Source organism: Silurus meridionalis, chromosome 3 (genome assembly GCF_014805685.1).
Source record: "Silurus meridionalis isolate SWU-2019-XX chromosome 3, ASM1480568v1, whole genome shotgun sequence".
Lineage (NCBI taxonomy): Eukaryota > Metazoa > Chordata > Actinopteri > Siluriformes > Siluridae > Silurus > Silurus meridionalis.
The window spans coordinates 28,069,873-28,085,879 of NC_060886.1; the positions used below are offsets into that span (position 1 = coordinate 28,069,873).

At 37.8% G+C, this 16,007-nt stretch overlaps 1 protein-coding gene across 1 annotated transcript in view; it reads right to left on the reverse strand.

The window, feature by feature from the left end:
• pth2ra (parathyroid hormone 2 receptor a) overlaps window positions 1-12,530 on the reverse strand; it is a 64,319-nt gene extending 51,789 nt beyond the window's left edge. The window contains exons 1-2 of the mRNA XM_046845993.1: window positions 12,040-12,530; window positions 8,713-8,812 (exon numbers count right to left, since the gene is read on the reverse strand). Coding sequence (XP_046701949.1) covers window positions 8,713-8,812; window positions 12,040-12,105 — 166 coding nt within the window. The 5' untranslated portion in view covers window positions 12,106-12,530. The remainder of the gene's footprint in view (window positions 1-8,712; window positions 8,813-12,039) is intronic.
• Window positions 12,531-16,007: the final 3,477 nt, after the last annotated feature.

Below are 16,007 nucleotides of genomic sequence, written 5' to 3' on the forward strand. Positions count from 1 at the left end.
TACATAATGTGCAGCCTGGAGAAAGGCATGTGGTTTCAAAACACAAATCCATTAACATCTGCCCATCAACGTCTGCCTTTTCATAGGCGTTTTAGGTGAGCCACTTTTTGTCCAATCTTTAAACACAGGCATGCTTCTCGACCATAAATCCTCTGTCTAATTGCACTACCAATTGCCCAATGAGTAGGCAACTCTAGCAAATGTAAAACAACATCATAGCATTGTCTGTCTGCGCTAGTATGTGCGACACAGGTTTTTGAGTATGTTGATATGCCGATTTTAGAACCACATGCCATCTTTCTTTCAATAATAACTTCTGCCTCTCAGTCTGACTTAGTCACATATGCTTAGTTCATATTTCAAACCAAGAAAGCAGTGCCTTCTGAAACTGTGCCAAAGACCAAGCCAAGGCGCTAGTGGCCCGATGGCAAAAAGTGTTTTACCAGTCTCTTTAGTGGTATATATATATATATATATATATATATATATATATATATATATATATATATATATATATATAACAGAATATATATTATTATTTACCATAGCCCTGTTGCTATAGCTTCCTTAGTTTGAAATCCTGGCTGTAATTTTTCTGTGGTTACTACATCCCACATTAGGGGCTTCATCTCACTGAGGGGCAAGAGCAAAGGTGTTAGCAATCCGGTGTGCACGTCACACATATTGCAAACCAGTGTGTCGGCTCGTTATTACGTTTGTGATATTTAGGTCATTGTTCTCTCATTTGCAGCCTGTCGTTTCCACAGTCATCATGTGTTCTCTTTTACCTGGTCACGGATTTCTGACACTCTCAAGCAAATTACAAGCTCTTTTTTAAAACTGGTGGACTGTGCAATAGGATAGTGTTCATGGCACTAGCATCGAGCTCTAGTATTGCTTAGGTGTTCATCATACTGGCTTGTAGCCCATTATCCTCTGGAGTTACACTTTAGGTAGGTCGATATAGAAGCTTTCCTTGATGATCTATCAGAATGCCCCTCTTGGGTGGGCTACAACTTTATAGAATGAGATGGACCCACTGCAAAAACACTTCTGTCTCTACACACAAGGAAGCTATAATATGGCCCACCAAGTTCTACACATTTCACTGTGCTGTTGCATTATACTTCTAAAAGCTCTTGTTTGGCATGCTGTCACAGTAGAGTTTGTCTTCCTGTCCCACTGGTATCGGCGGGCTTTTCATCTTGTTTGACCAGAAAATGTCATGTTAAAATCTGCAGGTGTTTTGATCATGCTTGCAGAGCAGTACATCTTGCAGTTCTATTGTTGACTTTCTTTGCTGTATGGTCTATATAATATAATATTGGTATTATAAGTACAAAAGTACACACATCCTTTACTTAAGTAGAAGTTTAGATCCTCATGTTTTAAAATACTCGGGTAAAAGATGAAGTACTGATTATACTTTTTTACTCAAGTGAAAGTAAAGAAGTTTTGGCTCAGACATGTACTTAAGTAAAAAGTAGTTATTACTTCTACCTATTAAAGCTGTTAACTGGACCTCACATCATATTAGATAGATAGATAGATAGATAGATAGATAGATAGATAGATAGATAGATAGATAGATAGATAGATAGATAGATAGATAGATAGATAGATAGATAGATAGATGGATGGATGGATGGATGGATGGATGTGATAGCCTAGTGGGTTAATGTCAGGGTCCCCATGAGGATGAGTTTGAGAGTTTGATTCCTGGTCGAGCTGGTTGCTGAGTTGGTAAATAAAACTTCTGGACCTTGTCCACTCTGAAAACATTTCAATTCTGTTCTTACTGTGTTGGATTAATTTCTTGATTTCCTGGTCTTTAATGAAAGATAACAAAAAAAAGCACTTCTGTGGTAGCTCAGTGGGTTAAGGCTTGTACCTGAACATGGTCCTTAATATAGTCCACACTGGTGATAAGGTTTCAAAGCCAGTCCTACATGCCTTCTTTCTTACTGCGCTGGCATGAAACAAAGTATGAACCCTCCAAAAAGCACACATGCTTTTCAGCAGTGGTCGCTCAGTGGTTTAAGGCTTGTGCCTCATCTAAACATGCATCCCAGTCTGATCTCCTCCATGGTTCATCGGCTTAAGGCTGGTGCCTCGCTGATGGTAAGGATCAGGGTTTGAATCCTGCTAGTTGCGCTGTCGGTTATGTCCCTGCTTCCTAAATCTTTCTTTAGCTTTATATTCTTGTGTTGATGGTTTAAAGGTAGATAGACCTGCTTTAAACAACTTTCCAGGCCTGTGTTCTCTGATGGTTCAGTGGGTTAAATCAGGTGTCTTGCTTTTGGTGGGGTTCAGGGTTCGAATCCTGCTTTCTGCCTGCCAGTCACGATCAGGATTCACTTCCTGCGTTTTTCTTTAGCGATATATTTTTGTTTTTAATGGGTTGAAAAGAAAGATAGACCTGCTCTAAACAAGCTTCCTAGCCTGTCCTCACCGATGGTTCAATGGGTTAAGGTTGGTGTCTCGCTGGTGGTGGGGATCATGGTTCGAATCCTGCTTTATTCCTGCTATTTACAATGTGGGTTCAACTTGTGCTACTTACATCTGTATTCGCTTCCTACATCTTTCTTTAGCGTTAAAATCTTGTGTTGATGGTTTGAAAAGAAAGATAGACCTGCTCTAATCAAGCTTCCCATCCTGTTTTTTCCTGATGGCTTAGTGGGTTAAGGCTGGTACTTTGCTAATGTTGGTGATCAGGGTTCAAACCTGGCTTTCTGTCTGCTAGTCATGAGGTAGGTTAAATTCCTGATTCCTACATCTTCATATTCTTGTTTTGATGGGTTAAAAAGAAAGATAGACCTGCTCTAAACAAGCTTTCCAGCTTATCCTTCCTGATGGTTCAGTGGGTTAATGCTGGTGCCTTGCTAATGGTGTGAATCAGGGTTCGAATCCTGCTTTGTCCCTGCTAGTCATGTTATGGTTTTTCTTCCTAAGTCTGTCTTTAGCATTATAGTCTTGTGTTGATGGTTTGAAAGAAAAGATAGACCTGCTCTAAACAATCTTTGCAGCCTGTCCTTCCTGATGGTTCAGTGGGTTAAGACTGGTATTTCACTGTTGGTGGGGTTCAGGGTTCGAATCCTGCTTTCTGTGTTTCTGTCTGGTCTGAATTTCTTGCTTTGAAGCATGAAACGAAGGATAAACCCCCCAAAAAACAGAAGGTGAGTTGTGGGACTTGATGGCTTTGTGGTAAAAGCCTTGCCTCTGAGCTCAGAGGTTGCTGGTTCGAATCTGGCTTGTCCCCGCACTGGGTAAGCTGTGTGAAAAGTAGTGTGTGGTGAGCAGTAGAGTGGTTGACTGTGAACAAAGGCTGTGAAGACCTGCTGCTTCACAGCCTCAGAAAAAGTGAGGGTGATAGGTTTTTGGCAGAATTTTTCCCTATATATGCAAAACTAAGTCGATACTTTTTTGGACCTTTTTGCTTCATAACCCCTGTTTTCAGCTTCTCAGACACCAGGGGGGCAGATGCCCGGATATTGCCCCCCTGCTTCAGGATACAGCCTCCGAAACCGTCCACATCCAACCTTCCATGCAGCCATTCCCAGAACATTCCACACTCTTAACTTTGAGCCCTGGCCGGGGTTTGAACCAGCAACCTCTCAACCCAGAGGCAAAGCTCTTCCAATTGAGCCACAGGATCTCCTGCAAGAACCTGATTTTTAGGACCTTTTTTGGTTCTTTTTTTAAAACTTTTTAAACAATTTAAAGGAAAGCTTAGGGGTAGGAATTGAACCGGGTGAGTCAGATAGCAGCCACCACTTCACTGACCGTTACACCAACACAGGAGAGGCAAACAAGGCTTTGCTTATTGGACTCTTGGCTTTTCTATAGTTAGGAGACCACTGTTTTCTCTTAGATCATGATGGTAGAGGATCAAAACTTCTCCTTCCTGTACATTCTCTCAGTTACTCGAAGTCTATGAGAAGTGACTCAGGTACAAGAACCACATCTCCAACACCTGCACCACTGATATACCATGATTTACCAGCAAGCAATTTTAATGATCTTTCATTGTTCTGTTTTTAAAAACTTCTTATAATGTTCAATATGAAACTAGAGGTAAGAATCGAACCAGGAAAGTCTTTCATCATAGATCGCTAATGGCATTAAAACTCAAAACTTTGTTAGACATGTAAATAAGCATGAAAGACAGAGACAAAGACAAAGAGACACAGACACAGCTTTAGAAAGAGTAAGAAACAAATAGAGAGACAGCAAGAGAGAGACATATACAGTGAGACAGAGACATTTACTAAAAGAGACACAGAGACAATTAGATAGAGAAAATAGAGAGACAAAGATAGTGAGATATCGCCACTTCCTGTTGGAAGTGTTTATCCCGAGCGACTCTTAATGATACTAAATGAGCAGTAGTGAGTTAAGTGCTTGCTCAGGTGCCCAAAACTGGCAGCTTGTATTGTTTTTATCTGTACGATCAATAAAGACAGTAATTTAAGTTTGTGTCGACATTATGAGGGAAAAACCCACAAAACGCCATCTAGAGGGTAAATTGTGTAAAACATGGCGGATTTGGTGTTTGATTTGAGACTTGGTGCAGAAATAAAACAAAGGTTTACTGATTAAAAATATTTTTATCTGGAGTTTATTTATTTATTTTATATCTAAGAAAGGACGTTGTGGATAAACGTATTTTTTGCCGAAGGTTTTAATTGCGCCTTTTAATTGCTGTATTTACATTTTCTATAAAAATGGTGAAACAGAAATGCGCGCTGAATTGATAGCGCGTTAATAAAATTTAGTGCCGTTTACAATAATTGTAAAATATCTATCTAATTATAAAATATTAAATAAATATAAGATCACCCTAATAATGGTTTTAAAAAGAAATATGGAAAAACTATCTATATAACCTAAAAGAGCTACAGTTGGCTCTATTATTAGCACCCTTGGTAAAAAATGAAATTAAATGACTAAGAAATTACATTTCTTAATAAAAACCATTTGTCACAAATATTCCCATGCATTTATAACTGTACTACCTACAACACAACATTGAGTCCTTTCCTAAAATTCCTTATAAAATAGAAAAATAAAGAGCAAGAAATGTGCAACCGCTCTTTCATACCCATTCAAGTTCGTACATGTTTTCTTTTACTTTTTTACTAAGTATATTCATAGAATGTCACCCAGGAAGAAAGGTTTCAATATGTCATTATAAAAACAGACCTTGACCTTGTCACACATATTGTACATTCCTCTTTGTAAAAAAACAAAATGTAAGTGGAGATTTTCAAGTGATATGCTACAAAAACACTACATGTATTAGCTTCACGCTAAGGCGTTAGCTTCTTTGTATGTATGCTACACATGTGGGTAATATAAATATACAGTCCTGCAACCTAGCTAAAGGATGAGGTCTTTTGATAAAGCAATAAACTAGAGTTCATTGAATAACTTGAAATTTAAGTCGAGGACTGTTTCACCGCTGCTGGTTAAGTAACGATATGAAATAAAATTCAAAATAAAAGTGATAAAATGCCAACATTCTTTATGTTACATCTTCAGAAAAGGTGGATGATGTTAAAGTCTATTTATAAATTATATGATTGATAATTGCTGTATTAATTTAATATGCGCATCATCGTTTTGCATATTGTTGTTCATGTTGAATAATCATATATAAATGGAAAACACTAGATAGATAGATAGATAGATAGATAGATAGATAGATAGATAGATAGATAGATAGATAGATAGATAGATAGATAGATAGATAGATAGATTACATTGGCAAAAGTATTGGGACACCTAACATTTTCCGCTAGGTGTATACTGTGTCAATGAGATATGCTGTGTCTACATCTGTACAACATGTACCTCTGTTTGACTGCAATGTGTTTATCATTTACAAATTTGGATAGTTTTTTATCATTTTATTGCTTGTATGCTGTTTTTGAGATGCATGCATGTTCCTTTTGATTATAGGCAACAACTTCGATCAAAGACGAAGACACAACGCACACTGTCATTGAACAGCGAATGACAATGTTAGGACAGGAGAGAAAATGTTAGCAGACTGGTCCCCACCCACAGACAAACATAAAGGTGGAAGCTTAATGGTTTGGGTTTGTTTTGGAGCAGGGATGGTTGGAGACTTTTTCTGGGTGAAATAATTACTGACCCACCAATGCTTCCATTCCACAAGACTTTGAACTGAAGCATAAGTCCAAGCTCTAACAATCAGCTGGATATCTGTCATGCCTGGTCACTGCAATTAAATCCTATTAAACTGCTCTGGGAGGAACTGGATCGCAAGGTCAGAAATAAACATCCAACAAGTCAAGACGTTTTACAAGAGGCATGGTATTTCAGCTAAATGTTTGCACACTTCACTATTCAGACCACAGAATTATCTCTTGAGCTTCAGATTTCTTTTCAGACATCTGGGACAGATGTTACTGCATATAACAGAATGCAGTAAAATACAGAATAACATTTGGCATGAGCAGACAAATGAGTAGTTGTGAAAATAGTGCTGACATAGCTGTTTTAAAAGAGGTGTATTAAATGTAATTGGAAAAAAAGTCCTCCTTCAAGATCACTACTTAAGAAAAACCTGGCAACCTTATACAGTAGGTGTGAAGTGCACAGATGCGATTTTAATTATCTGTAAAGCCACGGTGAAAATAAAGCTGTCTCTCTCATAGCTACAAGTGTTCATATGAACAGCGTTTCCCATGTTTGTAATGTGATAAATGTTTGAACACAAATCTCTGAAGCAGTTTTCCATACATATAAGAAGTTCATTGATATTAATTTAGATTAGACTGCTTCTATTATTACTTTACATCCATAAATAATGAGAAATGTATCAAAATACTCACAATGACTGTCCTTTCTATCCTCCAAAGCTGACAATTTAACTTTGCTTATCAAATGAAACAGTAATATTGCTTGCAATCCTTGATGGCAGCCATTTTTTATTTCAGTGGCAATAAACAGGAAAACAGCCCAAAATCATTCACCACCATTTTTGACCATGGGCATGTTTTACTTTTCCATACGTCTACCTCTCTGTGTGCCAAACCCATCTCTGTTGTTTACTGCCTAAAAGCTCTATTTTGGTTCATCTGATCATAGAACTGGATCCTATTTTAAGTTCCAGTAGGGGTTCTCTCTTGAAACCCTTCCAAACATCTTGTTGTAATGTAAGCTGATTTACTCCTCTCACTCTTGTTTCCTCTTTCAATTTCTCTCTCTCTCTCTTACTCACTCATGTTCCTGGGTGTTAATTGCAATAAGTTAAGCTAAATATCACCATCTGTTACAAACTCCGAAATCTTTCTTTCAGCTTTTCCCACTAGGGGTCGCCACATCAGATAATCAGTATTCATGATCCGCATGTTTGATTTGGCACATTTTTACACTGGATGCCCTTCTAATCCAACCCTCCCCATAGATCCGGGCTTGGGACCGGCACTAAGAGTGCACTGGCTTGTGCAACCCTAATGGCTGGGGTCGGTTCCTTGACCGGGGATCAAACCCGGGCCGCAGTGGTGAAAGCGCCGCATCCTAACCACTAGACCACCAGGGAACCACTAAGAGTGCCCTGGCTTGTGCAACCCTAATGGCTGGGGTTGGTTCCCTGACCAGGAATCGATCATGGCCCCCAGCGGTGAGAGCGCCGCATCCTAACCACTAGACCACCAGGGAACCTACAAACTCCGAAATCTAAAATGTTGAAATGATGAGATCTTTACTGCGGTGCTACACAGCGGGAAAACGTGCTTTCTAAATAGCTGAGACTTGGAGATCAGATACATCAAATAGCAGCACATTGAAAAAGTCCAGTCTGGGAAACAGTCCGGACATTGAGAGAGTTGAATATAATACAATATGAAAGACTGAAGTCGGTTGGTCTTTCTTGCTGAAATCCTTTAGCGGAAGTAGAGCTGCCAGACGTTTTCCAGCAGTGTCTTATCTGCTGTTTTTAAACTCAAGTATTTAACGCCTGGATTAAAAAAGAGGGAAAAAAAAAATCAGGTAAAAGGATTTTAGCTTTTAGCTTTGTTGTCTAATTAGTTAATTATAGGCACAATTTATTATAGCCACAAAATGCTCAATTGTGCAATCAAAATGTGAGTCATACCGTATCATGCTTTAATGTGCTATTTTCGGATTTCCTTATTTTTTACATTCTTTTTTTTTACAACTGTATCCATACAAACAATGTAACCCTTATTCTGAGAAAGAGGAGGCCTCCAGCTATGTTCGACATATGAAGAAAACACTTAGCAATTTCAAAGTTTAAAATAATAATATATGATTAACAACACGACATAATAACGGGTTTTATATGGGAATGTTTTTGAAAGTTATATCTATGTTCAGGAAACAACACAAGATCGATGGGGGATGTGGTGTTTTTTCATGCAATTATATTTGAAATTATTTTATGCAAATCACAGAATTCTGACTCGACTCGTTGCTTTTGCACTCTACTGAAAGTAATGTTCGATTGTGTGAAAAGATAGAATTGGAGAAGGGTGTAATTTCCTTTTCCCCATGACTGTACATCCATCTTTCTGCCAAAGAAGCAAGTGGGTTTGCCAAAAAAGACAAAAGAAAAATGTGCATGTTTGTGCTCAATATCAGACCAGCTACAACTTTTTTGTACAAAAGCAGCAATTCCAGATTTAATCTATCTCAGAAAACCATCGTGGTGATTCTCCTTACCTGCCAGATCGTGAGCTGAGACGGAGTGGAGGCACTGGAGTTTGGCATCCAGAAGCATCTGCACTTGCTCTTCTGCTGTGATCTCCCCATCTGGACCAGCCTGTGTAAACAAACCAACACACTGAGACAACCTCAAAATATATATTGATCCATAAGACATAAACTGTACAAAGATATATTTTTTTTTCCACCTAGGCGGGGTCCATCACTTAGTCCTCCCTACTTTCTCTATTTTTCCTGCCGTCTATTGCCTTGCTGCCCTGTGGCTAATCACACCTAGCATGGTTGAGTTGCTGCTCTTACAGCCTGGTATTTTTTACTGAGGTAAATTGCTGGCACAAGAACAAAAGATGAGGAGGTCAGTCTTCCTCCACTTCCTCCATTCCCTCCTCATTCCCCCACCAGTCAGTTTCTCCCTTTACATTTTTTTTCCTCTCAATGTTTTTCCTATATCCGCCACCATCTGGAGAGCTCATATGGCAGCATATTGCTAGTGTGTTTCAATCTTTTTTCCCACAGCACGACGTGATTCTCTTAGTTTACCTTGTGATTAATCAAGCCAGGGCATTATTCGATCAATTATTGACATTACTCACTTAGATTCAGCAGTCTATTATGTCATGTCTTCTGCTGAGAATGCTGACAGCAGCTGTAACGGAGGTTAATTGGCATTTGCTGGAACTAAAACCTAGAAGTGGGTAGTCAGCCTATGGATAGACCTGAATAAAACCAACAGATGTTCATGCCTCAGTTGCTTAGGGGCAGCATAATGCCACTGTGGCACAGAGATCAGTGTATATATATGAATCAACTCTAATTGAAATTGGCGCTAATGGCCTAGCATTTTTACCACATTGCCCCATGTTAGCCTGCTCCAACTTTTAAAGTCAGACACCATTATCAAGATGGCATGACCAATGCAAGATCCACTTATTGCCATCTGTAGGTCAAGCTAGTGGAATCCGAGCACAGCCCTCTGGAACAGGATGCCATGACCATGACACCACTGACCCCTTCTATCCTCCATACACATTCAGTTTCTACCAGTAATTAATCCCATGTTGTTCAGAATTCAGCAATTAGGCTACAGAGTTTTATTTGCGGTTCCAACATGTACACACAACCCTCTCGGAGCAGATCTGCCATTCTGAATGAAGTGACGAACCGCAACGGAAGTCTCATCATTAGTTTTGTTTACTACTCTCTCTCTTTGGATAGTATTGACTTGAATAATGAATAGTTATGAAACAGAATTTATACTTATGGTCAGTCATAGTTGAGTCTGATAGAGATTTAGTGATGTGTTTGTGGAAAAATAAGTTCTTAGTACTGAACATTGAGTCATGGTTTCAAGTGATGTTTGGTAGTTCACTTTAGGAGGAGGAGGAGGAGGAGGCACTTGACTTCATCGGGCAGCTCTATGCCATTGGTAGAGAATGGGTAAATAAAATCTGGAGAACTGGAAGTAAACAGGATGTGCATTATTATGAAGAAAAGAAGTCTGTGGGCACGTCATAACCTCAATCAGATATTCTCAATCAACTATTGTAATAACCTCCATTCTTTGGAAGGCTTTGCACTAGATTGTGGCACTCATGGACTTTCAGGTCCAGCAATTTGTAAGGATGAAAGGGGACTAAGATGATGTTGGTGAGGCTCTTGTAAATCCATAATTAGCTCTTCCAGATACGTCAATTTAACTCACTGGAGAAAAAATGTATGGACATATGATGACCGATGAGCAGGATGTAGTGTCGATTTCAGCACAATTCGTGGTGCAATTCATTTAGTCTGTCTCTGTAAAAAAAAAAACTGCAGGCCTGCTGAAAGAGCACAAAAAAGCAAGTTTCTGTTTGTTTCACTATATGCGTCATATTCACAAAAAATAATAAAACATACACACGCGTAGGTGGATTAAACCATTTTCAACACCGTAGGTCACGTCACCTGAAATGATTGTATTTATTTCACCTTTATAGATGGACTTGAATACACAGAGTAGGTGTTAATTCAAAGCTGGAGTATTTGTTGTTTTATTTCTCTCTTACCTCCGCCACTGCTAAACCCTAAAGATCAGCACATGCAGTAATGTGCAAAAAAAAGGGAGAAGAATCAGTAATTGGGGGGATGAGAGAAACCAGGAAAAGTGCAGTGTATGCCAGTAATGCTGTTGGGGAAAAAAATTGTTCATAAAGCAATGTGCAATATCACAGCAACAAGGTACAGACCTATTCTATGTGCCATAGACAGAATAATTAAAAGAAACTCTGACTATATACAAAAAAACATAAATAAAGCAATGAGCATTATAGAGGGAAAAAGACTCTTTTTTTTATAATTAAGAATGAATTTTTTTATTAATAAATTAATGCTAATTTCATTGTTCCAATCACTGTACATGAGGCAATAATACACTCTGGATGGTGGGTTTGATGGAGCTTCTTTGGTACCATCCACAGTATATACATAGGTTTGTGCATTTAGACTGAGGTGTAAATAATAAAGCATTAATTTTTTTTATATAATAATAATAACAATATATGTAATTATAATTCAGCTATTATCTTGTTAAACAACCCCCCCAAAGCCCTAATCTACTCTATATGGATGGTGGCATTTAAGTGGTTCTATCTGGTTTTTGCCATAAGTTAATGTCATAGAATTTGTTATTGAGATTCATGAGGTTTTATAACAAAATATGTATTAATTGTACTTAACTGGCAACTTACAGGCAGTGACAGTAAAGTATATACAATAGAAGGGAAAGTTTTTTAGAACTTAACTACAGTGCATGAAAAGAATTAGTACATGCCTTACATAGTTACTAAATAGAAATGTACATAAAAATCATTAACTTTTTTTTTTTCTGATTTTCACCCCTAAAACAAAAACAATCCATATTCCACTATGCATTGTGTTTCCTGGTAATATACTTTAAACCTATGCTCTAATTGCATATCAGTATGTTGTTTCTCTGTCAAATAAATATTTTTTTACATAAATTAAAAATATATAATTTTTTTTTTTTTTTTTACTTTTTTTTTACTTCAATGTGTAAAAACTTTAATATAAAAATAGAAAAAATTAACAAAATAAATAAATATCTTTACCTCCATTAATCATTTGAACCATGAATTATTTTAGATTTTTTAAATATTATTTATAAGTTGATTTTTTTTGTCTGGTGCACATCCACACGCACGCACGCACGCACGCGCACGCACGCAAATAGGCATAGTCGTGCAGAATTCTTTTTAACAAAGTCTTGGCAGCAAATTATGGAAACAAGGAAACATCATAGGGGTGATATAATGGTTGCTGACTTACTTGTGCATGCACCAGCCTCCAGAAAGCGACCAATCTCGCCAAGTTCCACCAAAGTGTGTGTGTCATGTCGCCAGAAATATCCAAAATCTCGCTGTGATGTTAGGAGTACATCCCCATTTCCCAAAGCCCACGTCCCACACATGTACTACTAACACACGCAGGTACACGCATCCCTCCTTCTCTCCATCACTCGTGCACCAGCAACCCTAAAGTGGCGCGCACGCGCTCACTTTCTGCAATCTCGCCCGGGCGATTCACGTGGGAGACACGCGGCCTGAGTGGGATCGTGGAGGGTTTGAAACTTGTGTCGGCTCGCCGCGTGTCATAACCTCCAACGTAGATCTCCTGGAAGTCTGGAGGAGCTCCGTTACGCGACTTGCTCCAGCGCCCGTGCGCGCAAGCGCGTGTGTGTGCGCGCGTAGTAGAGCGTAAATGAAGGGGAGGAGAGATGCGTGCCCACGCGGGGGACCGAATGTCCACCAGGGTTTGGATCTAAACCCGTGTGGATATGCTTGACACGCGCATTTAGGACACGTGCTGCTTTGTGATGAGCTCGAGCTTATTTACTCCAAGCATCTGGCAATCAGGCCATCACTCAGCATGAATCAATACTGGTTTATTTAATAAAATATATTAAAAAATCAGATGTGTCACAAAAACATCAGATATCATGCATAATAAATGTGCCAAGCCCAAAATAGCAAACTATAACCCACTTAAATAAAAATAATTGTTCAGAAAATTAGCACAAATTAAACCAATGCACTGCTGAGACTTTTTTTTTTGTACTGGAAACGTGGACATGCATTCATGCATTCATTTTTTGACCACTATACTCAAACCCTGCTTTGTTTCTACCACATAAAGGGGGTAGAACCATACATGCTGGGGAATTAGTTTTTTTTTGACTTTTTTAAATTTTAATACATTTTTTATTTTTTTTATTTTTAATTTTAATTTAATGCACGACTTTTCTGTCAAAGCTTTCCAGTAGATTTTTGGGTCGTGACTTTGGGGATTTGTGTTCATTTTAGTTAAAAGAGCATTAATGAGATTAGGTACTGATGTTGTGTGAGAAGGTGTGGTGCACAGTCAACTATCTAGATGTGCAGCCAGATAAAGGTCATAGATCTGTGTAGGACATTCTTCTACTTCAACCTTGGAAAGCCATGTTATTGTGAAGCTCGAATTTGGGTGCCGGGGCATTTTAATGAAAAGAAATGTTATCATACAATGTCTGCGGAGATAACAAGGCAAAATTCACGTCATCATCCAGAGTAAGAGACAAAGACCCCAGAAATCTTGAGGCATAAAAAATGACCTTGGGTTTTTTCCACAAGGTTATTTAATAGACATATTGATTACAGCAAGTTATTCATTATATACAAGCAGTTGGTTTAGATGTTGATGCCCAGATGTAGGTGAAGGTTTAGCTCAGTTCATACAGTCTTAAACCAAAAAGTGGCAAGAAGAAAAATGAAGGTTGGATGAAGCATTATTAAAAGGATGAAGGAAATTATCCAAAATGCAGTGTTCAATCAGCCCAAGTTTTCCCACACCACCCCACTGCTGCGCTCCCTTCACTGGCTTCCAGTAGCTGCACGTATCAGATTCAAAACACTGATGTTTGCCTACAAGGCCAAAATGGACCAGCACCATCTTACCTCAGAGACCTCATCATCTACTGCACCACGCTGTCTGAGATCCTCCAGCACTGCTCGACTGGTACCACCTTCTTTCAGAATGAGAGGTAAGTACACGTCAACGTTCTTCTCTGTTCTGGCACCGAGGTGGTGAAACGAACTTCAAGCGACGACTGAAGACCTACCTCTTCCTGAAATACTTAAATTAGCACTTACCAAGTTTGTAGAATTCGAGTTATATTTATATTAAGTTTGTGATCTGGTGTGCAGTGTAGATTTATTCATTACTAGAGACTCGAAGCACTTTTGCACCATTTTACAGTACTTGAAGTTCTCCAATCGGCACAGTTTTGCTGACACATCAACTTTCTATAATGTTAGCATTAGCCCATGTAGTTAAGACTAATGAATGCTTGTATCAATCAGAAGCTGCCAACATTCTTTTCTATTTCTGTAAATAAATGACAGAATGCCATCTGTTTGATTTGTGTCTCCTAATGCTGATTGATCTTCTCTGCAGAACCTTTCATTTCAAACACATATAGAAGAAATTCTTAACAAGGCACATTGCTTTCTTCTGTAGCTACAGTACAGAACCTGTCAAAAGTTTGGAAACACCATGCATTTGCCTTTCTTTTATATTCAACAAACAAGGTAAAAGACAAAAATCACACAAGAATGGGACAGTGATTGACTGAGGGAAAGTTCTGAGGACAGATGGGTAGACATTTTTGGCTCTAACAGAAAAACTTATGTAAGATGTAGAACAGGAGAGAAGATGTTAGCAGACTGTCTCACACCCCCAGTCAAACATGGAGGTGAAAGCTTAATGGTTTGCACCTTTGGCAAGTTTTTTAAAAGAGGCATGGCAAAGTATTTCAGCTGAATGGTTGGAGAAATGAACCATTGCATCTCTCAGAAACTTGGTGTTTCCAAGCTTTTGACATGCACTGTATAGATACAGTAATCCCCCGTTTATCGCTGTGGTTACGTCCCAAAACCGCCGCGATATAAACGTAAAACCGCAATAAAACAGACGCCACCCCAACAAATGCTATTTTCAAAATACAGTACTGTATTAACATTTTGCATCATTTTATAAATAATAATTATATTTTTATTCATTTAACATAAATAAAATTCACTATAAGTTTTTTTGGTCTATTGTGCTATCCGTGAGAGACCGAGAAAATCAGACAAACTAATTAGTTTTGTGGAAAATGCAATTCCGCTATGAACCAGGGGAGGCGCTGTAAGCCAGGGAATTTTTTTTTTTTTTTTAATTCTTAGAATAATATAATTTTTTTTTAAATTGCTCATTTTTAATTGGTATTTTAAGAAATGTCTGTTCATTGGATTTTAGAATATGTATATAATATGCCGTCATTTCCTAAATGTGTTTACGTGATCCTAGAATATTTATTGTAAATTCCATATTTCTCAAATTTCATTTTAAATCTTGTTTTTGTCCTTATGGTTTATTAATGTAACAAATACGTTTGCTTTAAATGAATAACATTTTAAATCCATGCTTTGTTTTTCCCACAATAACCAAATAAAAGTTTGAGACAAAAGAGTTACAGGAATTGTCATGCTTCTTTAGAAAAAGATATATGAAATAAATATAATTTCTTGACATTGCTAATCTTAATATTCTGAGGATCGCAAAAATGTGGCGATATTTTATTCTCTCAATGACCAGAACTTTTTTTTTCAGAAAATATATCAAAATGCCAAGTCCAAGACAAAACTATGTTAAATTTGAACTTTAATAATTAATAATGAATTATTATTTTCTGCGAGATTGATCAATGTTTTCATCAAGTTGTAATTGTGCAGTGATGTAACAGCAACAATATAGAATATAGTACATGTCCTTTAATCCCTTCTCGGTGTTTAGTATATTGATTACTGGGGTAGCGATTGAAGTCCATGATGTATAATTTCAATTTTATTTTGTTACAGCGGAAAAAAATAACACCTTCTAAAATTATATGTAATGTATCGAGCAATTAATTTAAAAGTAATTTACTTCCTATTTTGGGAAATTCCACTTACCTATATAACAACAGCCTTTGATGTTCATTGATTCTTTTTTGTAGGTTACATTGAAAATATATGAATTATTTATTTACCATTAGCTGTGCTGTGGTAAATGTATTTCATCAGGCGCTCCTATCAGGCATGTCATTTACAAATCCACCCTGGCATCAGAAATACATTTCAAAACATTTTTTCTTCTAACTTGATTAATAATTGGTCTTGCTGTGAATTACATTTAGTCCTTTTTTCCCCCACACACACCTGGAAATGCTTTCAATGATA